The sequence below is a fragment of the Lissotriton helveticus genome, chromosome 9 (assembly GCF_964261635.1).
Source record: "Lissotriton helveticus chromosome 9, aLisHel1.1, whole genome shotgun sequence".
Classification (NCBI taxonomy): domain Eukaryota; kingdom Metazoa; phylum Chordata; class Amphibia; order Caudata; family Salamandridae; genus Lissotriton; species Lissotriton helveticus.
Window position 1 is genome coordinate 77660894 of NC_136070.1, and position 27336 is coordinate 77688229.

Consider the following 27336-nt stretch of genomic DNA (forward strand, 5'->3'; position numbering starts at 1 on the left):
AAACTGAAGATTGTTTACAGGTCTGGGAGGACCAGTGCCAAATGCCAATAATAACATCCATCATCCAGAATGTATATACCATCAAATACAAGACTGTCTCTGGTTGAAAGGACTAGGATAAATACATTGGATGAATGTACGGAAATGAGCAGATACATGCATTGGCGAAGGCAGATGATCAGTGGACATGTGTGGTTGACTTCTTGGGTGTGATTAGTGAGGACAGCATGAATTTGTGTCACTGCATGAATGTAAGGCAGATGAATACATACGTAAACTTGAGGACCATAATCACAAATGTATTAGTCTGACAAATTACTCATTGTTTTCTACATGGGTGCCCCAGCTGTACAGAGGGTGGTGAGGCATATGTTAAAACACTCCTTTACCATCTATGCCTCCGTTTGTGGTGCTGTTTTGGTGCGGCTGGTCTATATCAGATTATGCAGGCCAATGTTGGGTTAATTTGGGTTCTAGACCCGCAAAACATATGCAGAGTTGGTCTCTTCTGAGCATTCAGTTATCAAAGCATGTACAGTTCACAGCTTACTTCCCGGCAGGACTGTCAGGTCCTTTCATATATGTATGGTTTTAGATTACATCTCTTCCATTTACAGTTCCTTTAGCCACTCACTGGATCACGAGCTCCCCATTTCTTAGTTTATTCACTATCCACTCCCATTTAGAGAGCAGCCCTAGCTGGTAACCATGCATTAGATGCAGCAAGCCACAATGCTCTGTAACACTGAATTACATATATAAACAAACAAATTCCTAGATAAGGGCAATTAAAATAAAATAGCACTGCAGATGTGCACAATTGCTTTGCATCTGCCGCTATGTGGATAGTGCCACATAAAAGAGTACACAGGCTGTCCTACTTACCTCTTATACATACTGTGTGGTCTGGCACAGCTATGTTTTGCACACAATCAGTGACCGACTCAAAAACGACCATGGGGAGTACTGCATATGTCAATTACATCCAAATGGTGCAGTAAATACATGTCAGGATTCCATACCTCGTCTAGCACCAATAGCTAAGTTTAAATTTGTTAATTTCATAACAGACGACTGATGTAAAGACCAAGCAGAGCCAGGACTCAAAAATACGTTTTCCACCAAATTCGTGCCATACTAATGTCCTGGCAAAACCAAAAGCAACAAGATGATCTTCCTTAGGCCCAACGATTAGTGCCTTTTGTTAAAGTGTAAATGTTTGCTCACACTGAAATGCCATTGCCTGCTAAAAATCAAAGTGAAAAACGTATGTGAGGAAATGTAAGTATGGCAGGCAACGGTTACTACCTAATCGACACACAACACAGCAAGTGTCTCTGGATGAAAACAAAGCTTCGGGCTTGTACGGAGGAGTAAACCAAAGGCAAGCTTATGGTCTGTAGTAGAGGATGCAGAGTTGCAGACAGTTAATACATTGTGATGTAATGTTCTTTAGAGCGGAGAGACTAACTCTTTCCTAAACTTGAACCAAGGTGGGGCAGTAATGATTAGTATGGGGCTGCTACAGATCCTGGATGCATGGATGTCTTGTTTTTCTTTTTTAACACTTCTTAGTCTGAAGTTTGTCCATGCTGAGGCTGTGCAAAGAACCACCAGAGCTGGTGAGCTTGTCTGCAAGTTACGCAGGATGCTGGCTGTGATGGCTTGGTAAATGAAGCAGCTAGGTTTGAAGATGGTGCGGCCTGACTGGGGTATCCAATGGAGTTGCATACCACACTAGGTTTGTGTTGTGGAGTTCCATCATTAGTCTTGTTGTGTCAGGGAAGTATCTACCTATTTTTTGGCGTACCATGGCATGTGCAGAGTGCCACTTTTGCAAAGCATTTAAACATGACCAAACTATGGCTGGCCTGACTGGAGATTGTACCGTTGGCTGTGTCTGTGCTATGTAGTCACGCACAAACCGGTAAGAAATTAAAAACATGTGCTAGAAAATAGTAACAAGTGATGTGGCACAGATGCCGACAATTCATTCGACAAGTCTACAAACACAAAAGCAAATCCCAGATGGACTTACACAATCTTTCACACAACACCATAGCGCTAAGCCATGTACGTTGTATGTAAATGAAGCAGCTGGTTTTGAAGGCTGTGCAGGCTGGCAAGGGGAGTCAATGGAATTCATCAAGATGAAGTGATGTGATCGCATTTCTTCAAGCACTGTAGGAGGTATTCGGAGGCAAGTAGGAAGCCCGTAAAGGGTGCCATAATGGTGTGTGGGGTGCCAGGAGTAGGGCATTACCACCATCCAGATGGGTCAGTACAATTGCTTGAATTACAATTCTGAAATTGTATTATAGAAGAAACGTTTTTTTTTCTTCAAAAGAGAGACCTAGTAGCAGGCCGTACTGTTTTTTTGGTTTGGAGTTCTGTGAGGGTGAGGCTGGTGTCCAGGGTGAATCCAAGTAATTGGCCATGTAGTGAGAGTTGGAGTACAAAGCAATCAAGGTTCATCTCAATGAGCCAGGCTTGAACAGTTATCTTGTTTGATGTTGGTTCGGTTGAGTTTCAAGGAAGGCGTTTGACAATATGCAATAGTGTTTGAGGTGTTGGATGTCTGGAGCAGAGTAGATTTCAAGTACTGTTGTGCATCATCAGCATATTGGTGACTCTCGATGAGGTTATATGTAAGAAGAGTACCAAGCGGCTTCATGCTCAAGCTGAAGTTGACCAGGGAGACTGCACACATGATAGAGACCTTTTGTCACCTAGAGTTTCCCATGATAACCAGCTGGTGTTGATTGGAAAGTTCAGAAGAGAACCAGTGAAGGACATTGCAAGTGAATCCCCAGCTATACTGGTTACAGGCTGCCCATAGGAGATCAGGTGACATACAAGAAAGAGACTAGACAAAGTGCTACCATACTGAATCTGCCTTGAAACTAGTGGACAAGCTTGTGGAAAGCGATTCCAAATCCCACATAGGTGTAACAAGCACTACATAAGTGCTGCAAGACAACCTGATGCTACACAACACCCTGGATACTTTAAACTTATCAAAGCTTTGCAACCTCGACCGCACTTTCCTTAGACCTTTTAGCAGAACATGTCAGGCACAGCACACCTTCACTCTTAATATGGTACCAAAGCTGTATAGTTGAAAAGCTTTACGGATCAGCACACACCAAGTTTCACACTATTCAAACACACTTCAACAGAACCATCGTTAATTTATACTAAACGGATACGAGCAACACAGTTATGTGGCTTTGTAACTGACAAAGTGTAACATCACTGAAAAACACAAGGACTACAGACCACCGTGAACCAAGTCAACAAGGAACCACACATCCATGGGGACTGGACAACCAGGTTACAGAAGAACCAGAAGGAAATGCAACAACATAAATATGATAAACAAGCAGGCTTTATAATGCACATTTATATATCGCAGAAAGGTTGGCTTGGGTAGCACTGATCTATAAAACCACACCTAAAAAGGCCCTAGAAAGGAAAAACGTTACACAAGGATTTAAGCTCGCCTAGGGATCTGGCAGCTTAGGTATTAGCCCAGAGCTCCCTCCAAATGCAGAAAGAAAAGTCGTTAAGGAAGCTGAAAATAGCAGAGCACACAAAGCTAAAGGAATGAGGGAAGAAAAAGATTAAAATGTACTAAAGAAATGAAAGGCTGCAAAACCAGGTCAACTGCTACTTGGAGCAGGAAGGGCCTTTGGCTACAGAAAAATCTCCAGATAGCGCGCGCGTGCGTGTGGGGGGGGGGGGGGGCGAGGGGGGGTTGTAATCTTATAGTTCGTCTAAACAACTAACTTCATGCGACCGATTTCGCTCCTAAAACGGATACACCGGGCTGGCGCTTTCAGTGCATGGAAGTTTACAAGTAAATTAGGGCCAATCTCGTCTATTGAACAAGAAGTTTCTCTGCCTCTAGCTGTGGTTAGCACTGGTCCTACGAATATCAGAAGGTCACTCACTCGCAGTATCAATGATAAAAGCAAATTGTTATCTTGTGTTTCCTACCACACTCCTGCAATTTCTGAGCAACATGTATTGAATGGAACTCAATTTACCGACCTTGGAAGGATGGAAGACTCAGTGGCTTACTAGGATCCGAGCTAAAGCCATGCAATCACCACACATTTCACTATCCAGTATCTAAAACCACGGAGCCCTTCCATACAGCTCGGGTGGCAATTCAAGGGCAGAAAAAGGGCAAAACAGGTCAGTAGCCCTATCTAGTAATTCGTTTTCAAACTTCCTTGCGAATAGCAAGAGGATACCAATAAATAGGGAAGCATTCAATGAACACTCCAAACTTAGATGACGCAAGTCCAAAACTTGAGGCCTCAACTGGTGGTGGGGCATGTGTTTACCAACCACTTTTTGGGTGGCCCAACTGCTGAGGGTATTGATTTCCAAACTGCCCTGGTGAAGCTGCCACCCTCAATTGTGATCGTGTCAACCCCAGTGGCCACCGCACCGAGAAATGCAGTTCAATAGATTTCAAAGGGAAACCGATCAGCTGTGCCCAGTTTCAGCACACTGCACTCAAATGCAATTTAGGAAGTAAAGACATCTTACCAAACAGTTCATTACTAGAGAACCCCGGAAAGGGCTGAACAGACCAGGCTGTTCTTTCACTGGCTGAAGCAAGGACTACTCAACCACTTACTTGTCCAAAAGGCACTATCCATACCAGAGACGCTGCGTAAAGGAGATTCACGTAGATAAAACGTTTTAACATTTCTGTTATGAGGATATAACTTCCTTGGAGCTGGTCACGTCCATCAGATTGAAAGGAATGCATGAAGGACACTCAAGGGTGTCAATGTACCACGACCATGCGCACACGATGATGCCTCAAAATGGCAGGCCAGCTTGATTTTGCAATAGGGGAGCAGGTTTGAGTTCTTGGGCTAGGCTGCAGCGGGCGCGAGGGTTTCAGGAGACATTCTGATCTGAAAACATTTCAGACTAACTTAGGTCAATTTGAACCGGACAACAGACACCCCTGGATGCTTCTCGAGAAACACATTACCTGGTTCCACCTTGATAGGGTCTTGCACACACTATAGCACACGAATACAGCAAGCCCGGATTGCTTCATAATTCCAAACTAAGTTAAACTGCTTATTGTTAGCACCTAGGTCCAGGATTCTGCCAACTCAGATCTGGTTTGCTTCCTCAATTTGTTCTAAGAGTCACCGATGCAAGAGTGCGATAAATACAGTTGACACTAAAAAAATTAGACATTGTGTGCTCGCGTATATATATATATATATATATAGAGATTGATAAAGGCTTCTAGTAAGCCGAAACGCGTCTCTCTGTTATCTTGAGATTGAGGATGACCTGATCTAATAAAACTGATGCTGTATCCTGACTGCCTCGAGTCCGTGCCTTCTTCCGTGGATGCCTCTGTGGGAGCTGGTTGTTGTGATTCATATATATATATATATATATATATATATATATATATATATATAGGGTTTACCCGTTGTTGAAATAAATACCGTTTGAAGAATTGAGGCCACGGTATCCAGTGCGTTTATTTCTCGTGTGACTGGAGTTGTTGGTGGGAAATTTTGGGAGTGGCACCCCTGCCGTGTTGCCCGCCGTAGAAGTGGCTTGGTTTTGCCAAAAACTACGTCGTGATATATATCTATATGCACACACACAGACACACACACAGACACACACACAGACACACACACACAGACAGACACACACACACACACAGACAGACACACACACAGACAGACACACACACACACACAGACACACACACACAGACAGACACACACACACACACACACAGACAGACAGACAGACACACACAGACAGACACAGAAACATATATACACACACTCGCCTCGCTAGCATCCTCTAACAAAATATATGAACATCTTTAAAGAAGTGGAAAAGAGTGTTCCGATCAAAGCAATGCAGGAAGCTTGCTCCAAACTGACGTAACCGAGGCCGGTTTTGCTTGCTTTTTAAAAGGCAGGAAGGAAACTGCCAGTTTCACCCATGAACACTGCGATGACGCACTGATCAACCGGTTTGTGGAATCTCCTCCCTTGGTGCAATGTGTGCCCATCCTTCAGTGGGCGACGTCCTCCCTCTCGCTGCAAGTTCCGGGTGTGAATCAATGTCACCGGCAGGCCAGCTCCAAGTACATCTGATAAGCGCTGTCCTAGGTTCACCGTCCCTCCATACAGAGTCGGGTTGTTTGCCTTCAAAGCAACAGAGCAGAACACTTCGGAGCATGCACTGGTCTATGGGGCTATCTATGGTGGCAGGTGGGGTCTTTCTGAGAAGCAGCATGAATGGAAGCTGCTTGAAGACAGCAGACAGTGCAATTCACTTGGCACATCTAAAAACAAGGCCTGCCCGGGAAAGGTCGGATGTAGTCTAGCAAGTAGGAGTTCAGTCTCCTGGCAACAAGTCAAAGGGTGTTTGCTTTTCACATTACCCTAAAGATTCCCAATGGATGCCAAGTATGTCTTGAAACACGCTGGGTGATACGCATTAGCGCAGGGTGAATCACTTCAACTGCGCAACACAAAAGCTGGGGTTTGTAAGGGTGATTATCAAATAGTCAGTATATGAGTCCACACCAGGAGCATTCTCGAAGGCTAGAAAACCATAGCCAGCGTTGCTTGCCACCAAGCATTTCCAACGCGCTTGAAGCTAGCATCCAGCAGAGGGACAGTCACTTATGTACGCTCAGCATTAGAGTGACCACTTAAGGGCCTATAGAAGGCTGTGGCCGTGATCACCACAACCCTGAGGCAGGTATGTATTCAGCCATGCCTGTAGACATTCCTTACTCAACATGGCTGCCCTTTCTCTAATGCTGGGCTCACAGATAGGCAAGGGCATATCTGGATCTCCTAGTGGGGTGTATGTGATCAGAAGGCCTCCACATGCCAAAATACAACAATTTTACTTCAAGCATGCCCTCTTCGAGGAGGGGTCATTGCAACTATACTCAGTGGAATTTCTACAAGTTCTTCTTACTACTGGCCATCATGTACATCCACCTTCTTACATAATAAAATATGACAAAGTAGCTCTGGATTTTAAAGGATTGCCACTTGCCCACCCCCTCCCAACATGAACCAAATGAATCAATGAAAGGTGACCCCCCCCCCCTCCTCATTTGTAGGATGGAAGGGTCTGGTTAGGTGCAGCATGTACATTCGTGTGGGGGGGTGGGGGGGGGAGAGAGGAGCGGGGATAGACCCAATGCAGCATGGAGTATGGTTTGCCATACAAAATGCCCTCAACTCGGCTAAGCATAGTATGTATGGGAGGAACAGGATTGTGTTTTTAAGTATGTAATAGCGCTTCGAACCCTTGGAGAGGAGATGAAGCGATTTGTGGCTGGCAGCACAGTACTCCAGGCCCAAAGGACAGTAGCTAGTGTTGGTTGATGGCATTAGCTGTGCACTATGAAGGAAGCCATTCCATGCATTCACTCCAGTGGAAGCATATGGAATATTTGATTCTCTTGATCATTACTGGGTCGTAGTGCAGTGCATCGGTTTGTGGGCATCAAGGCCTGAGCCTGTATTGGCATTCATCCTTCTGAGCAAGATCACACAGATACTCTGATTGATTGGGAATAGCTGACTATTCATCATTTTGTTAACTCCAAGTGATTCTCCGAGGCTCTCGGCTCTGCAGGCAGGCAAAGCCATAATTTCGCATCTTGAACAGAGAAGGTAGTGCCCTAACGGAGGCACAGGGGGCGAACAGAGTGCTAACACACTGAATGAAGCCTTATTCCATGTACAAAATAGACGTTTTACCAGTTTATTTTCAGACCTTTGATACAAACACTGACATGGAAGCTTTCAAGCTTTCAAAGGCCACGAGGCCCATGTCCTGTGATGTGCGTAGCGGACATTTATGGACATAAATCTTACAACAACGTATAGAATGAAGGATGGAAACATTGGTGGGAGCAATGTCGGTCACATTTCTTTCAATCAAACCTAAGCAAGTATTTATGTGCGAGTCTTCCCATGGGCGGTCACTTCAGAACAGCATTGATGCCTTCAGAAACAGTGTACAAGAAAACGGGTCAGACAGCAATTCACACTTTGAAATCACCCCCGCCCATCCTGCCCCATTTTTTTAAATCCTAAAACTATTAAACCGGAGTAAACGTAAAGAGCAGTGGGCGTTGATCATATTTTACTTGGCAGTATTTGTTTGGAAGACACTCCCCAACGTTTTTGCAACTCATACACTAGATTCAAACCATATCCCGGCCATACTTAGCTTCATGGCACAGGTTATTTCGAAGGTTTGCACAAGTTGTTCCTTATCACAACACACATGGCAGTCATGCTAGAGGCCCGTTCTGTATTCCACCTGTAACCGCACTTTGGCATAAGATGGCTGATCAGCAGGGCCCGGAGAGCAGAATCTTTACTGCACTGCCTAAACATTTCAAGTTAGAAATTATGCATCTTATAACTAAAAGAACACCCATTAAAAAAACAAAAGATAACTCGGATTACCCCAATGGTGGATTCGCTCGGCAGCTACATTCAGGAAAGCGGCCTACCTCAAGAGGGTGAGACAACTTATGGCAGAAGGGCCAAAACTTATTACTACGCAAGTGATTCAGACGGAATGAGAATTCCGACCAATTTACAGAACTCTGCCCATCTTGAAACTGCTCAGCCCATCATTAAACTAAGTGAGATAAAAGATGTTCTGTGCACAAATAAAAATCGGACATAGGTAAAGCCGAAGCCATGCTAAAGCTTGTCACAAGAAAAGCGTAAAAAGGGGACATGCACGGTAGGTCCGAGTCAGATCTGTAGGATATCTACACAAAATAAATGTACATGTAAACCCATAGTAGAAGTCCTCATTCAGAATCAGGAGATAGCCTGAAAATCATGGATGCCAGTTGGGCAACCATGGTGCCCATAATGGCGCCCATTATTATGGAACTCTATCCATCCAGGACACACTTTACCTAGGGCTCCACATCTTCCCATTTCTTCCTGAAAGGATGCTGTCAGAGAGGCTATACAGTGTCTACAGCATATATTGCTTATCACCAGAATACGCGCTGTGACCTGGGTTGAAGAATCGATGCTTTACTTCCTTGCTGAGCTCCGAGTGTCAAAGCATTGAAGCCAATGGTTTCTCATAGGACACAAAGGCCCAATACAAACTACAAGCAGAGTTGGCAAAAAATTTAAGTGCACCCGATAATTTCATGCTATGTCTGGATTGGATTCTCGACTTTGGAGGCGGGGGAGGGTTATTCACAAACAATGCTGGTAGCTGTCCTGCAAATGTACACATTTTAGATTTCAAAGAGAACTCCTGTAAAGGGGAAAAGTCCCAGGCGAAGTAGCAGTATATCGCCGGCTCGCATACTTCTTATTTTGGCAACAAGGTTATGTCTTCTTGTGCAGGTGGTCCGTGTCCAGATTCCATGGCAGGCCATCTACATGATTATATGGTGCTTCCAAGCAGAATTCCAGGCTGCCCTGGGCTGTGGGGTGGGTCCACCCAAAGCCGACCTTGTTTACCATGGCGGACTACTTCGCAATGGCCAGCTCATGATACAAGTTGGTGACAGTTGATCTATAGTCACGAAGAACCACGGCAGAGGCCTATTTATCGGTACCCCAGGGTCTAGGCTGTGCAGTGCTGGCTCTACATGATAAGTCTGTGCAGCCTACCATGGCTGCGTGGTACTCTGATTCTGCGGAGTGTGTCAGGTGTTTGAGTAGTGCTTATGTGTCGAAGCACTACTCGAACACCTAACACACATTGTCCCTAACTTTACAGGGTACGCATGGTGTGTATGTAGCCTTAAGATTATAAAGAACCGTATTCTGATAACGGCATTTGTGCATGTTCCCCAGTACTGCATCCCTGATTCAGCCACTGCAAGCCAGGTGAGGAGTGTCATTTTGAATTCACACCTGCTTCTATGCAGCAGGGAGAGGGCTCGGTGTACATCAGGTCAGCCTGTAACCTAAAGACACAATAAAGGACGGTGTCCAATGGTAACGGCAAACCCCTTCATAAGGGAGATGGGCTGCTTGAAAATCCTCTGTATCCAGCTCTTGCCAGGACAGCAGAGCCCAGCAAATACCACAGATTGGCCGAGTCAGATGCACATGCCCACAGGACATCATGCAATGCCCCCATCAACAAGGGAACCAGAATGGCTGCACATGCTTTAGGATGCTGGTTTTCATCGTGCTGCACAGCCACAGCAGAATAAAGCACTCGTTACTTACTGAGTCGCTCCAAAAGTAGTTATGCAACTTTGCATCAGAGTGATCGTTTAGTCTGGCCTTAAACACCACTGTCTCTGCATAAAATCTGGCACAGAGAGCCTGGAATTCGATGCAATCCTTCCACCGCAAGCAGCTCTGTAGATCTCCTGCACTTGCACATCTAGCGGAGGAGGCAGACTGCTTTCCGAGCTGAGACCCTATCGGAATACACTGCAAGGCTGAAGCCTGCTGTTGCAAGTGCTGCTGCGAAGACCAGAGGGCAGATACTACTGCCAAGCCAAACTCCAAGAATAGCAAAGGGACAGGCGCGACCGCTCACCAAATCTACCCACGGAGAAAAGAACTCCCAAGACCAACAGCTCAGACCTTGACAAATACATCCAAAGCTTTTTTTTTTAAATGTGTTTGCAAACATATGTAGTGTGCAAAATAAATCAGTTAAAATATGATATATAAAAAGAAGTGGCCTAGCAGCCCACTCCTGGCACTGTGGTACACTCTTTTCCAGCTGGCTGCGCATATGTGATTACTCACAGAGCAGAATAGCCAATGGGTGAAGTGGGCAATGGCTGGCTTTTTCCTCCATGTAGTATGCCATGGTGGATTGAAGCACATCTGAATGGCACTCGAATCGCCCAGTGGAGGAAGGGCGGAAAGTCACTGTATGAACACATGTACACTTTTTATTATGACGTTTGCGGGATACACTAGGGCTTTCTGTTAACAGACCAAAAACAGTTTTCTTGATAGTGCAGCAGTGCGCAAATCTATATGAACTGCTGCGTGTGCTGGCTGCTACCTTCGCTACTCACTCCTGTAACCCAAGACTTCAGTGTGTGAACATTGATGCCCAGATTATAAGTCAACAGCCCCAATTGTGTTTGTCAAGCACCAACCCATCCCTGAATAAAAGGTCTAACCAACTGAGTTTGACCAATTGGCCTGTTCAGAACTGTGTCCTAGGTTCTTTGGCTACCATCACCAAATCAAGTGTACTGCCTCGAACTTACTCTAGCAACCAAGCAGACTGTGGCATACACTTCCAGTACACTTGGAGATGTGGACCATCTGGGACTAGCACCGAATAGATAAAAATGTAAGAAGACAATGAAAGATCTATGCGAATAACCCTCACTTCCCCATCCAGACAGACCAATACAGTGTTCCCAGTCCCCGATTGGCAATGAATTCCTAGTGCTAGATATATGACAGTACTGTAGGCTCCCTACTGAGACCAAACATATCTCTAAACCATCACCTGCTTTAGACCTGAACCCTTCATGTATCGTTTTCCCAAACGTTTAGCTTTCGCCTCCCGGGTTTTGCGGATTCTCGTTAGGGCGTGGGGCACTTTCCAATTGTAAATGGTGTGCGGAAGTGTGTGCACCCTTCCTACACCCGTTAGGAAGAGTTGCTTGCCTGGGGTTGCTAAACGTGTCCAGCCTGCCTTTGCAGGCTGGTGTGCGCCCTGGCACCGATGGTTCTCATAAATACGTATCCAGCCTGCCATTGCAGGCTAAATTGCACCTTTACTCAGACTGGCCTGTTCAAGTCACTAGCCATCCCGAGAGAACCGGTCACTTCCACCCGAGTACCTCGAGGGCATGTCTTGAGTGGGGGAAGCGGGTGATAGGTGAAAGGCAGGGCAGGTACACAGGTGTGTACACTGCCCAGGTAGTGAGGAATACCCATGTGTGTTTTCACTACATAGAAGGTTTGCTCTTCCTGTAGGCTAACGCGGGGAAATGGTTAAAATCCCTTCAGGCTGCAATAGTGGATTGCAGAGAAGCAGCCTCATGATGTTTCTCATCGATGCATTCGCAGCGACAACCCCTTGCCAGTGATCAAGGTGGCTTCGTCGTAATTCATGTAAAAAGGTTACTACTAGAAAGTGGGCCTTTCTGTGCTCTAAAACTCTGTGTGCCTTAGTGCTTGGCTCCAGTTCAGCCTGAATGTTGGGAGAGCACATCTGGGCATTACCCAGTGACAGCCATAACACACTAGGCATACAACTGGAACAGACCTCTGCCATTTGCAAGCCGGCTGGAGAGACTAGAGAAAGTGGTTGCGACACTTGAGCTCTGGAGCCAGATCATGACCCTTCTAAAGAAAAAGATTCATCTGCCTTCTATGACTACATGGCAGACAGGACTGACATTTAGGAGAGACATCTGTGGTTCAAAGGGAGACACTTCAGGAAAGGGTGAGATGCGCTTGTGGGGACGAGGAACCGGAGAACCTGGAACTGCGTGGGTCACACTGCAGCCGAATCTGTTGTGCACAAGGAGTACTGCCATTGAAAAGCACCGCGTGCCCTTTCTGAATAGTGGCTCGTCTAGGCAGACTACCTGCTGCTGTGTAGCACCCTTAAGTGTGCTCTACAAGAGCTTGGTGATCATGCCCTCTGTTCTTTTGGAGGTCTCAGGGACATTAAAGATCTCTTACCAGGGACCCACACTGTCTACCTGTGACACCTGAAGAGCAGTGTCCTCTTAAGTGCCCACATCGTCAGCTGGATCCCAACTGGTTGCGAGCGCGGCGTGTGGGTGGAACTAAGAATTGAGCCTGGAGACTGGATTGCCTTGTGAGGAGCTCGGAAGTTGGGCCAGGACAAAGGTGTGGCCCCTGCATCATGGGGACCGTGGCATGCATAAGCGTCTCGGTAGAAAGCGGGTTCACCAGTTGCGAGACACTGAGTGGCCTGCGTCGATCATGCTGCATCACTCTTGTGCAACATGCTGACTGCGTGGTCATTGCATGCAGTGTCAGATTCACAGGTTACGACCCTCGGAGGCTGGGACGTAACCGCAGTAGTGCCTTGTTCTATCTCGTGAGGCATTGCTGAACTTGCGCCTGTGTGTGTGACCCTAACGGTCAGGTGAGACTCATCTCATCATGCACCACACATTACGCCTCATTTCCAGGGAGGTACGGAATTTTCAACTCTTCGTTGTGTGTGACCAGAGTGGTTTGGTGTAGCCAATCTCGACATGCAACAAATGTGGTGCCTCATTTCCAGGTAGGTACGGAAATGCAACTCATAATTGCGCGTGACCTGAACTTTCCAGTACGACCCATACCATCGCACACCAGATGTTGTGCCTGGATACGACTGATCAACATGTAGCGGGCTGGGTGCCTCCTCCTTTCGAGAGCGCCCCGCCCGCTTCATTCTCTAGTCGACTGTTCTTTTACTTGGCCGCCAGTGCATCGGGCCAACCCCAAAGACACTGTCACCATATAGTATTGCCGGGCGTGAGTGGTGAGTGTCTGACTAGGGCAGGAGGAACGCTTCGGAAAGCAATCAGAAGTGGGTCAAGTGACTGCCTGACACTCTACCCCGTGCTTCACAGAACTGGGCTGGTGCCGGAAGGCCCTGTAGACCCCTGTGGTGTGACCACATTTTTCCCTCAGTCGGTTTCTGATCTGCATCCTGTGGGAGATATTAGAGTGGCTGTCCAATCCCTTCTGCCGACTACCTCCTAACGGACATTGCTGCCTACCTCCCCCCCCTCAAGATATATTCTAAGACCAAGATGCACGTTAAAAAGTTAGGTATGTTATTCAATAAAAATACTTTTCACTTTAAAAAGTGTACAGCGCAATTTTCGGTTCAGCAATGTTAATTTATGGGAGGAAAATAAGATTGTGGTTTTGCAGGTGTGTACACAACATACAGTCCTGGTTTTCAGGATGAAGAATCGGCACCAGTCAAGGTTCAGTAAGTAGCAAATCTGCACCTCCAGCGGCACAGGGGCGGCAGGGTTCAAACTCAGGATCCGGCGCCAATGTTATCCAATGGAGTAAGGGGGTAATCAAAGATGCTGCTCACAGGTGAGCAAAGCAGTTTGGCATCCCAGTCTAAGTCTAAAGTAAGTAAGCACGGGGGCCACAAGGCAGCACCAATCCTACACCCTCAGCAGCACATGGACGGCAGGGTGCAGAGCCCCAACATAGCAGCAGGCGTCCAATACAAGTCAATGGGGGAGATCAGTTTTGCAAAAAAAGTCTGAAGGCTCAGGGCAGGAGGCCGGACAAAGAAAACCCACAACTGCCTTGGTAAGTAGAGATGCTAGTGGACGTAGAGACACCGTTGGTCAAGGGCTTCGGGTGCAGGGCTGTCCTTAGGCGTCTTACCAGGCAGGTTGTGGTCAAGACGAGTCTTCGAGTTGAGTCTGCAGGTGTTGAGGTAGGGACACTTGCTTAGAAGAGTTGGGGGAACGTTCACAGGACCGGTGGGCCACTTGGACCAGGGCTGTGGGTTCAGAGGTGGGTCCGGCGGTGATTTTGCGGTTCCGCAGGGCAGAGGTCTTTCTTCTTTAAAGTTGGTTTCTTCCGGACAGGTCCACTGTTCTCTGGAGATTCGGATCTTTGTCGAAGGCAGGAAGTCCTCCCAAGGTTTTGGATGTTGCTGGGCTACAGGACGGGTCATCTTTTGGCGCAGGATCGTGAACGGCTGCAAACAGGCCAGTAGGGCTGGGGCCAAGTGAGGTTGTGTATTCAGTCTTCTCTGATGGTGCGACGCTGTAGTGTCCGGCTCTTCTGAGGCCATCGGGAAAATAGTTTGAGTCTGGGGGTGCCACCTAAATACTACATTTAGGGGAGTGATGTGTAGGGACTAATGGGTTCCTTAACTGGGGTTTCTACACCCTCTATTATGCCACCGTACTGTGGGAGTGGGCATTACCCTAGTCCGGACTGGTTAAGTCCCATCATCTTCAAGATGGTGGCCATTGGAAAATGCGATTCACTTTGCCTCCAGCACTTGAGGGGTGGAGTTGTCGAAGGTGGACACCTCCTCTTGTCATTTGGTTTTCCCGACTGTTCTCCAGCCAAAATGAGGGATTTTAACCAGGGCTGCCATCTGCTGCTAACAGCAGAGGCTGGGGTTCCATTACAAAGGTGGCAAGGCCTTTTAAGCTTCCCTCTCGAGCACTGTGCTCACCCTGGGCTTTGCTTCTGGCCTCAGAGAGCGGGGACTCTCGACCCAGGGATCCAGAAACATGTTGGTGCCGGCAGGGTGCCTAATGCAAGTCAGAGACTACACCAGGGTTGGTAACTTTTCAGGGGGCACCTTTCAGGTGCCCTCTGAGTACATGTTTTAATAAATACAACACTGGCATCAGTGTGGGTTTATTTAAGAGTTGTTTGGTACCAAACACTCATGGACTCAATGAAGACATTCTGGTGCGGGAGAACTAGAGTTGTTGAGGTTACAGCACAATTCACTCTCTAGGACTTCCCTGTCACTTACAATATTAAAGATTAGACTTCAATATTGTAGGGGTATATCTGCTCATGAAGATCTGCCCTCATCTGAGATATAGTGCACCCTTGTCTTAGGGCTTGTAAGGCCTGCTAGAGGGGTGACTTACCTATACCTTAGACAGTGCTGCTTTGGCATGGCACTTAGGCAGTGTGTCATGTTGAAGCTGTTGTTTATGTCTGCACCAAGGCATGTAGGCTGCAGGGACAGTTTGCATGACCTTGGTAAGGAGTCCCCAGGAAATTAAACATCCTCTCAAGCAAGTAAGTCATCAGGAACGATTTTGGCACACAGTCAGTAGTTTTTCTGTGCGCCTGTCAAGTTATACCAGCATGGGCACCAGGGTCTCTAATCCCACTAACCTGTATTTCACGGATTACCACAGTTGCAGAACGCTGCACAAAACAGGTGTTCCTACTACAAATTAGTGGTACCTAGTAACGTGTACAAATTAATTAAACCTGTCAGATCCTGTTTTTGGGAAGGTGGGCAAACAGGCCTACTGGGTCTCAGCCGTTGGGGCTGGTATTGTTTGCCTCCGATGTCTCAAAATCCCTCTGCCTGTGGTGGTGCAAACGAGGTCAAGTAGAATCTCTCTTTCGCACTGGATTCTAAACGTCAATGATGGCGAGCAATCACAGGCTTCTCAGGGATGTAGTGTGGGGCGCATCAAGGTAAGACCTCAACCACACAGTAGAGCAACAACTGATAGTCCAACCAAGTGCTTGACGGTCATAAAAAGAAAACACTTTAATACAAGCAAAAAACGAAATGCACTCTCCAATATACAGGTATAAAATTTACACTGGTGCAGGCCACTGTACACAGTGTTTAAGGCCCCCCTTCTAGGTGTAAACTAGGTGTAATTTATCACACAACAGGTTTGGGGCAGAAGTGCAGTGCTAACCATCTTGTTCAGTCTGTGCTGTGAGATCTATAATCTTAGGCCCAGTATGTTAATCTTACCAATGCAATTCTTATTCTCTTACTGACTGCAGTCAGGGCCCATATTATGCTGCAATGGCTTCCGTCCTCTTCCGGGAGGATGAAACGCAGGTTGCATGTGTGTGGGCACCCCACTCTTATCAGTGGAAGCAGCAGCTGTGGAGACCCAACCCGGAATCTGGCGGGCTGGCAGGTTCCAATGTGGCTGGCAGTCTAAAGTCTTTCAAAGGCCGCCTTCTAGCGGCAGGGTGAATTAAGTGAGTTCAGAGGCCATGGGGCCTCCGAAGGCACTTTCCAGGGCATAGGTTCAGTTTGGATATCACTCATGGTGGTGGAACAGCAGCTTGTTTCATAAGGCAAGCCGCTTTGGCCACAGTTCCTGACGCATTAGCAGTATGCCTTTGCCACAAATGTTCAGGGTCACAGCGGCAGAGTCCACTCTGACAAACTTTAGGACAGCGAAGTCTGCCCTTCTGAGTCACAGCAGCACAATCCGTTCAAGCACACTTGGAAACTGTCACCTCAGGCAAAGGTTGATACTTTGATCTGAGAGCATGCAACTCGCACGCTTTGAAGCATCTCTGGGTGGACAGTTCTCCGGTACTGGTGTAAGCTACTTCTTTTCATCCTGGTAGTAAGCAGATTCTCCAGAGTTGGTACTATCCTGCCCTCTTCTTCTCAAGCCGTTCAACCTCCAGGTACTTTAGAACAGGCAGACAGATCTTTCTTCAAAATCAGACTCCAGGTTAAGTCCCTCATACTTGGGTAGCTCGCTACCAGGCAGACATCAGATCTGGTTGCCCAACAGTCCACTGGGTAATCAGCGTACCACCCTCTTCCTTTGTCAAAGAGAACTTAGAACTGGATAAGGAGCTCCCACATTTACACATAGCGCCAACAGGGAACATGGATTATCTGCCCTCTCAAAACCAGTATGGGTTGGTTCTTCACTCATGTGTCCCTTCCAGGTTATCTTCCAATCACAGCCTTTGTGTGGAGTGATGCTACTCACGGCAGGGTCATCTCCAGTTTGAAGTACCCAGAGGCGCACAAAAAGGTGCGAGCTTCTGCACCTATCAACAGCCACTCTGAACAGTGATCAGGAAAAGGGACAAAAGGCTAGCCTTCCTAAAATACCCTTCAGAATCTGAACCACAGACTGCAATTCCACCCTTCATCACCATCATCTACCAAATGGAAGTACTCCGGAACACTAATCAGCAGCTACTTCCAGCAAAATTACCTACTCACACCTAAAGGGAGCTTGCTCTCTTCCATCTCGACTGCAGTATCTAGTTCTCCTTTTTCCAGATTCAAGAATGTCAGCAATACTTTTCCATGAGTGGGTTAGTAGTCCTTTCCTCCAGTATAACAGATAAAAAAAAGGTCTTGTCACAAATACAGTTTCCAAAAATATGGGACACTGCCATCACTGCTCTAAATGTTAAAACCAAGAATATAGATGGTAGTCCACTGTCAAACAAATGAGGAAATACTTTGTGTGCCCCGCTAGTGTCAGACAAAACATAAAGCATGTTAAACGACAGGCCTATTGAAGTGTTGAGGTAGAGAACATGGAAGATGCATGAACAACTGTAATGGCATGAAGTTTGTGATGAGTTTTATGAAATAAGCTAAACTTGTGGTGGATTCCTTAAAGCCAATCACGAATGTGGCAGCCTCGTGGAGATCGCATACTCAGACCTAGGAATGCTAATCTAATTGTTTAACTCAATGCCCGGACTGATTCTTCTCTCTTTTGGGCAGACCCACTTGCCTGCTCCTCCACCTCCCGCCTCAGTGGATCGACAGTGGATCGGGGCTCCGACCGAGGCATCAGCCTTACTGACCGCCTGGCTCACGCTTCTTTTCTGGGGCCATCGCCACTCCGGGTTCCTTAACACCGGATGCAACCTTATTCCGATTCCCACCATTGGAACAATCTTAAATCCTGGGCTCTGCCCCCAGACATGAACCCTGTGCCATAGTGATTCTGCGCCTCACCTTCGGATCCCTCTTCTTGGGGACACACGCCTCTGGGACAGGGCTAGCCTCGCCGCCCTACCAGCATCAATACCTCACTACCTTCCAAAACACCAAATCAAATGGCAACCTGGTCCTGATGATGATCCCAACAGACTAGGATCGAAACATACCAGCGTGATCTTCGGCGCCTTTTTCAACTATGGTTCTTTCAAAAAATGTCTAAAGAAGATGATTAATCTATGTAAATAACCTTTTCTGAACCATAATTCGTTGTACATATCAGTCACCTTTTAACACTGCGCCCTTGCTGTTTTGTTCACTTGTCACCTGCGCCGTTCACCTTTGAGTGTCACGAGCACTTGCGCGCACAAAGTCCTCAGGTTGCCCTTGCAATAATTGCTTACAGTGCCAATACAATACAACTGTTCCAAATTGTTTCCACACCAGTGTTGTATTTTCTCTTTCAAAAATATATGATGCCTTGAGCACATTTAAACAAACTACGAGTATCCCCATGTCCCTTTTGTTGTAATGTCGTGTACATACTTACTGATTAGCTCTCTCAATAATACTGGTTGAGACATTGTTGTTTTTCTACACTTCCTTACCCCAGATCTCAACCTGGTCTATGTGTTTACTCCTGTTTATTGCTAAACTTGTGGCCTGGGCACTTGCTGCAACATGGTTTTTAACAAGCATTACCAAAGCTAATATGCTTAGTGTTAGGTATTGTTGGCCAGCCTTTTGACTGTTAATGCTCATTTTGTCTTGGATTTTTGCAAAACGTTTTTGGGGGCGAGGTGGGGGGGAGGGGGGTGCAGTGCTTTCATCAATCGGAAAAAAACATTGGATAAAAAACAATTTGTTTTTGGTCTCAAAAGGCACATATTGCCATACTAGTCACTGGCACTGAAGAGAACTATTTTGTGTGGACTTGCTCTAGGGGCAGGATCCTGTCACTTTCAGTGACATTACCAGATTGTTGAAATGGTGTTTTATTCATCTTTTTCACAAAACAGGCTACAATGGATACCACACACTTTTAAAACGTGCAGCGCTTCAAAAACAGCGTGCCCTTGCATGGTCAATGTCAGGAGACAATCCAGAAACACAAGTGCTACAAAAAATATATAAGGTGGCCCACTCACTTTAGAACTGCCTGCTACTAAAGGGCTGTTGAAGCAATCAGCTGGCTGTTACTGAATGAGCCAAAGATTGAAACCGTCCTCATGCTCGGAAGATGAGAAAAAGTGTGTTCCTATGATGAATCATGAACTTCAGGGGAATTTTGTGCACAAAACAGTTTCTAAAAGAAACCATTTTCTAAACCGGCCACTTGTAGCTGTGTTTTGATGAGACGTTCAGAGCTCCCCTCTAAAAAACATGTACCATATCCGTCGTCAAAAAAAGTTTACTGATTTGGTGCATTCACCTACGATTACAGGCACTACTATGAATTCCAGAATAGATGACACGAACGCACAATCTATAGGCATGGCTAAAACACATCTGTAACACCGCAATTGGGACAAAAAGCTGTGGTGCGTCTGGCAGGAGGCCTCGGGGGAGGAAATCACGTTACTAACGAAGAGACAGGATCCCAGTGGAGGCACAAACTAAACTCATTTTCAAACCACACAAAAGCCTACTCCTAGGTAGGATAGAAACTGCTTCTGAAAAGCACAGAACTCTCCGTAGTATTGGACGAGAGACATGTACGACCAAACTCGGGGGTGGGTCACTTTTCCATCACATCCATCCATAATGGAGCAGCATGCTACACCTTACTTGCCCTTTGGTACATACACTTTGCTACTCCTTTTCCCAGGATTCCTCACTGAGGGAACATAAAAGAGGCAGAGATTTAAAATGGTAAATGTATATTCACTTCTTATCTTCTCCATGCAGCTTCAGCAATTAATAGGAAGTCGGTGAGTAGCGAACGCAGAAAAAGTTAACCGCAGGAAAACAATGGGCTGCAGGATGGCTCAGTGAGCTAAATCGAGCTCTTCGCTGTAAAATTAAGCGTCTGTGGGCCACGATTTCAAACTCTGGCAGGGTCGACCCAGCCTTCCACAGTTACTAAACTTATGACCATTACAACTGGTTAAGAGTAATGCCGTTTATTTACAGCGCTTTGAAGGGACGAGTGCGGCATTGCGCCTTCTCGCGTGCCCCCCACCCGCATGTGAAACTGACGTACACGTTGCACCCCCAAGTCTACCACCGGGACACTAACCAGTTCTCTTAATATCAGTTTTGTGTTCGACTCATTGTTTCAAATTCAAAATAAACCATCAAAGGAGCAACAATTCTGGCATCTATGTTTCGCTACAATAACAAGAACAGGGGGTCGCCGAGGGTACAAACTGCACATAGGGGCGTGTGCACACTGCAACAAACAGCATGGCTTGGATTCGGATGGCATTGTCTGGCCCCTAGAGCCTTTGTGAGGGCAGCACCAGCTGTTTAAATATGGCAGCTTCCAGGCTGCACCCTCGAAGCTGCGCAGAGGGGTGGTGAGGCGCACGGGCCCAGCAGTAGTAAAAAATAAACGCACAATATGCTAATCTAACACCTTGTTCGGGTCACCCTGCGTGCGTTGCAGATGTTTATGTCCTTCGAAAGGCCCCTGCACGCAAAACACCGTGGGAGCATCCAACACACACCGAGGTCGTATCATGAGCAGGACCTGTCATTTCAGCATGGACGTTTAACCTCAAAACACTGACATCGGCCGAAGACATTTCCTAGAGAAGTGTCTTTAACAAATGGTTAAGGTAAAAAAGTGCGCTAGGTAATTAGATTAAATCTGTTCAGGTAAACAATCCATGTAGGGGACGCTAAATAGCAAATTTCAAGGTACAGACTAGAAAAACAGTTTAAAATAAGAAAGAGCACAAGAAACTCATGCCTACGCAGATGGCCACAAACCACTACAAAATGAGCCGTAAATGTGAACCCGAATATAAAAGCCACAGAGATGCAGTGACTCCGGCTGTCCGAGAAATGTGCCACTCACTGCCTGAACCATATACATCTCTGGTAAATATTGACTGCCCCCTCGGGGGTAATTAAGACTCAATGTGTCAAAGGCCCTGACAGGGTGTAGACATCACTCTTCGCCATTAGAACGTGTGATACCTCGATTCAAGCCCAAGTGGCATAGCAGAATCCACGCCTGCCCATCTTAACTTTAACTCGACCAAGTTAATGGCCGTGCGCTTCTCCATTACTTTAACAAATGGTCCTGGTCCGAGGCAGAGCCAAGCCAGACCTTCGAATTAAGCACAGTCAAAATACAACCAGCGAATAGGTCACTGTTCAGTTTACTGCATGCGGCCCAATCACAGCAGGCTTCAGAAATCTCAGAGTTGTGTGTTTAAAAAACAAAATATTATTTCAAACTTCTCTCCATTAGTTGCATTTTAAGGGTTTCTCGAATCTCTCAGCCAGCATCTTAGCGAAATCCATGGAAGGCAAGGAGACCGATCAGTTCGGAAATGTAGCTCAAGGAAAGAGACACTGCCAGTGGTAGGTTGAAGAAACACGCTGCAGCTCAGCCTTTACCTGATTTTTCACCAATGACCCCTTTGTGAGCATTTGAATGTTTTTCACTTACATGGCATTGCATGTAAACAACGAAAAATACCAACGTCCACCAGTAGTTTCAAATCCATAATTAAGCAGTCATAAATTACGACCCTCCAAACAGTTTCCCTTTGCCGATCACCTACATACAACCATTGAGGAATAGACTACCTACGAGTTAAGTAATCCATGTTTAGGAAATAATACCCCCAAATGATGCAATGAGTGAGCCAAGGTAACAGTGTATGACGACCTATCACCCTACTCGGATGACGCCAACACCCTTAATTCGTGAAGCTAAAAGCATCGATCCCTTGCATATTTCCAGGCTCAAGCAACCAGTGTCTATGTATACTATCTAAATGTAACAGCAACTCGCCCATTAAATGAATAAAGGCTCACTGCTACCCATTTTGTTGATGCCCACCCGTGGCAAATGTTTTGACTGACAATGATGACTTCCAATGAGTAAACCTGGTAAGATTTCAATACCCATACTATCGATTAAGACCATCCCGCACTACCCATATAGAGATGTAACCCTACTAAAATGTTTCTAGGAAAACGACCCAGAGAATACATTTATCAATGATCACAATAGAAATGATGATCTTTACTAACTCCATTTAGCACTCATTCAAATTAACACTGCATTGACAACGCTTCCAGACAGTCTCGAGAAGAAGATAATAGTCCACAGTGATCGCTATACGAGAACACACACCTGGGCATTTAACTGATGTCTTTACATTATACCTGATCGGTAAGAATTGCAAGTGCCCTTAACATATTAATCCTTTAACACAGATGAGCCACCCCACACATCAATGAATAGTGTATGATGTAAAACCAATTTGGATCCCCTCTTATTAATCATTATTAATTACTTTGCAATTGCTACGTCCAAAATACGCGATCCCCAAATATAAATGAACGAGTTAAAATCCAAATTATAGGCCACCTTTAAGAGATGCTACAGCGCCCCTGAGAGTGTCAGAATGTTTCGAAATGCTCACTTTTGTTATTGAGGATAAACAACCATCGTCCGGAGCGTTGACAGCATTAGCTGACAGCCTCAACAAACGCCTTTGTTCATCATCTCTCAAAGTCCATCAATTCCCCTCCCATAGCTCAACGCCCCCAAGTACGATGGAGTGATCGGCAACGCTCTTAGCGGAATTGCTTTCACTTCCGACAACTGAAACCCATGTATGGACCTTCACATATAAAGCGGACATGATTTACTGACGATGAACTAGACCCCCCTTTGCGACGCTAACTGGATTAGGGTGCCCACGAGCTCCATGTATTTACCACAGGGTACTAACAATCTTCTATCAGCTTTCAGGGCATCACAGCGTGCAAGGACGGCTCAGTGACGCACATTCACAACAACATAAATAATAATACAAAACCCACGCTTACTGGCCACCTCTCATTCAATAATCCTCAGTAGCCACATGAATTGCCACCGTCTTAACGGCATCATGTGCATCCCTTGACCCTTCAGACATCCACCACTTGCCCAGGATTAACCCAAACGCGGCCTTGACAAACCCCAAAATAAAGAAAGCCTTGACGGCCAGGGACGCACCTCGGAGTGGAAGGTCTGCGGCTCTTCCTGCAGGGGAGAGAGAAACACACAGGAAGAAACACAGAGACGTTACTGTTTGTCACAGGCTGCAGCCCCGGGAACAAAATATAGGGGAGGGGGCGCCTCCCCGGGGACCCCTCGCACCTCCCCGCCCCCCGGAGTAGAGTCACACTCACATCGCTCTCCACCTCGATGTCATCATTATCGCTCATGGTCTCATCCGCCCGAGACAAATACGGGTGCGGGGCTGGTGGGGGGCAGACGGGGCCTCCGACCGCACAGGAGACCAGAGGAGGAGCAGCAGAGCACCAGAGCGCAGCAGCGAGCAACGGACACAGCAGCACACGTGACTCTCAGCAGCAGCAGCAACACCATATCGTCAGGGCACGACCGGGGTCTGCGTACGCACAGGCCACTGGGAACCGTGGTGCACAGGAGCGCTTCATAGGCCTTGTTTACATGACAAGTGTGATATTATAAACTCTCCTTCCCACAATGCAATAGAAAGCGGAAAAGGAGGAAGGGCTGTACTGCGCATGCGCCTAATACTGTTACCTTGCCGGGAACTGTAGTTCTAGTGTGTGTTTACGACGACAGTACCCGGAAGTCTGTGAATACTTTTTATGGCAGAGGCTGGTGAAGACACGTGGATACGGACGGCTAGAGAGTATGATGCATTTCTAGGGACACAACATGAACATAGAAAACGGACTTTATTGCTGCGGATGCCACATCAGATGACCATCTTGACATGCCAAAACGTACAGAGGTTACTACAGGACATTCAAGATTGTAGACTCTGTCTAGCATTGCATTTTTAAGAAATGTTCATAACCTTGCTAGCTCCATTTTAGTTTATATTTAAATTAACCTATATCAACTATCTTGTCTTATTAAAAAAGATTATTTTTATTGAAGCCGATTGATGGCTGTTCATGTGAACGGGTATGAAGTCGATAAATCTTGATGAAGCTATAAGCAGTTTGTCCGTGGAATACCACTTTGTGGGTTCAGTGGTCTTGCATCTGTTACAAACCCTTTCTCAAAATGTCGGAATGCATTTAAGGCTGCGAGGGGCTCCTGCCTACAGTTTAACTTTAGTATGTTTTCTATTCCTATAAAGATGAACGTGCTCTTCGATTTCAGGCTAATGGCCATAGAAACTGAAAACAATTCTCGAAGCAAAAATGCTTGTTTTAGGTACATGTGAATGGTGACCAAATGAACAGTGTTGCAACATCCCAGATATAGAAAATATGAGTATAACATCTGTACAGATTCAAAAAAATGGTAGTAAAGAGAGAACCAACCCAGAATTGCGTGTTATTCAGAATTTTATGATGCCCAATGTTATATTTTAGTAATTCTACAGTCCGTTATTCGTATGTTTTTGTTTTCCACAATGTTTTGATATTCACTGTATTCCACATGTTATTTATCCTTGTTTTCTCCATTCTCTCTCCATCCAGCACCTTGTTAATGAATGGTATAGTCCATAGAGCGATCAGTTGGGGGGCGTCTCCTTGCATTGTAACACAATCTTTGTGGCAACGAGGAATGGAACAAACCTGCGTCCCTTCTCATGGGATCTATGTGGAATTAGTGCAGTATTGTCAACTATGAAGAGCTTACACAGACCTGCCAACTCATTCAATGTCACTGTTGACACACAATATCGACTCCCTTCACACGGTCACCTGGTGAGGAGCCGATCACATGATGGCAGGGAAAACGACCCGAAAACCACAGTAAACAGGGATTTTCAGTTCGATTTCAGAGGCTTCGGATTGCCGACGTCTATTAATAGATGTGAAAACACCCCGGGACACCGGCAATAGCCCCAACAATCTTATGGTTTTTTTTTAGGAGAGGGTTTGGTGGTGGGGGCACAAGTGCCTCTTAGGTGGTTTTCAACATGAGGCCAGCCCCCTATAAGGCCCCGCGCCCTTCTCACGATGTGATTTTTTTAGGTTTCGACCTGGCGAGGGCACTGCTTGCAGTGCCCCACCCAGGGCGAAATCTTTTGAGTTACAGTATCGATGTTCTTCCCGCCTCTGTTTCCCATTGGCTAGCTCCATAAATGGACGCTAGCCATTGGCAAACAGAGGCGTCCGTCATCCTGCGAGGCGACTCGTGGGCGTTCCTGGAGAATTTTTCTCATCCGGCCCCTTTTGTCTCGTCAGTGCGGCGGTGGGCGGGGTTTATTTTTTTTGCTCGTCGAGGTTTGTTTTGGCCATTCAGCGGCCCGACCGAAGTCCAGGTGAGTTGCTTTCAGCCTCCATTCCCGTAACGTAATGCACTGCATAAAATCGGGTCGGCTCGGTTAGGATTACACTGCGAAGTCGATTTTTTTTTTAAACAAAAGCTCTCTCTCAAAGTCGAGTGTTCCCGTCGGTCGCTCCCCCCCTCCCGCTCTCCGTGTGCCCGTTCCCGCCCCTGCCCCCCCTCCTGCTCTCCGTGTGCCCGTTCCCGCACCACTTGTTCTTTTTCCTGTGGTACGCTCACTGACACTGCTGCTCTTGCTGTTATCGGTAATGAGCTTGCTTATATTTGCGTTTAGACACACACACGATTTCCCCACTTCTCTTCCCGTCCGTACGTAAATAATTTCCCTTGATGAGCTGTCCAATTATCCACATCGCAATAGAAAGCGTCCGTCACTTGTTCTCTGTCTTGTTCCTGTTTGCTCTTCTCCAGAGGGCCCTCTCCCCTTTCACAGGCCACGAGCTCTCCTTCTTTGAACCCACACCCTGAGGTCTGAGGGTAGCGCCTCCTCCAACCTCACATTAATCCCACCTACCGTTTCATGAACTTTCACAACCCCCACTTCTGAGCACACCTGACTCCCCCAAAGAAACACGAACAGCTGCATGGGGCGGTTCCTTAGCACGGGGCCTGTATCAAGAACAAAACAACATGACAACTGCACTAACCAGTACACTTGAGTTTAAGAGCAAAGTGCTGCTCGGCATAAAGCGCTTCAAAACCTCGTCAGGGAGTCTAAGCGCTATATATATGAACTTACAATACAAAGAGGAGAGAGGGCGGAGCTGCTCTCGGCAGGGGGTGACAGAGCTGCTCAGGGGGTGTCAGAGCTGCGCAGGGGGTGTCAGAGCTGCGCAGGGGGGTTTAGAGCTGCTCTGTGTCAGCTGTGCTGTCCCTGCACCTTGTTACCTCTCCACAGCGCCTTGCGGAAAGGTTTGCGTTGGGATCTTCTGTGAGGCATGTTTGGGTGTTTACTGTCTGTAGCGCTGCGACAGCCGCCTACATGTCTCGTGTACATTGTGTAGGGTGCGTGTGTGCGTGCGTGTAGGATGCCTGTGGAGTGTCTTCTGTTTGAAGTGCTCCGATGCATGTTGAAGTGCAGCGTGTCTTGTTGGCAAGAATGCTACGTTGTGCAGGTTCTCACAGTACGTCCTGCGGGCTGCAGGGGGCGCTCCTGGCCTTTACACGAGCCCCAGCTGGATGACTGCACTGGGCTGCTGCTTACTGCTGAAGGCACTAACATTCAAGAATATGTCACATAAACGGAAAAGCGCTTATTTACAGGCTAACTAGAAAAGAAGCAAATACGTTGTCCTGCAAACGTAACTTAAGGATAACATTCGTTTTTCAACACATTTAGCAACAAATGTGTAAAATTATGACAAGGTTTCTCCAAAATTCGAAAAGTGTATTTCATTGACAGG

At 46.6% G+C, this 27336-nt stretch overlaps 1 protein-coding gene across 3 annotated transcripts in view; it reads right to left on the reverse strand.

The window, feature by feature from the left end:
- Positions 1-24046, reverse strand: part of MAX (MYC associated transcriptional regulator X) — a 74080-nt gene extending 50034 nt beyond the window's left edge. The window contains exons 1-2 of one of the 3 annotated variants that reach the window (XM_078659520.1): positions 23824-24046; positions 23648-23674 (exon numbers count right to left, since the gene is read on the reverse strand). In XM_078659520.1, the coding sequence (XP_078515646.1) occupies positions 23648-23674; positions 23824-23859 (63 nt within the window). In that variant the 5' untranslated portion in view covers positions 23860-24046. The remainder of the gene's footprint in view (positions 1-23647; positions 23675-23823) is intronic. The other 2 variants (XM_078659521.1, XM_078659522.1) reach the window with 2 other exon arrangements.
- Between the last annotated feature and the right edge of the window lie 3290 nt (positions 24047-27336).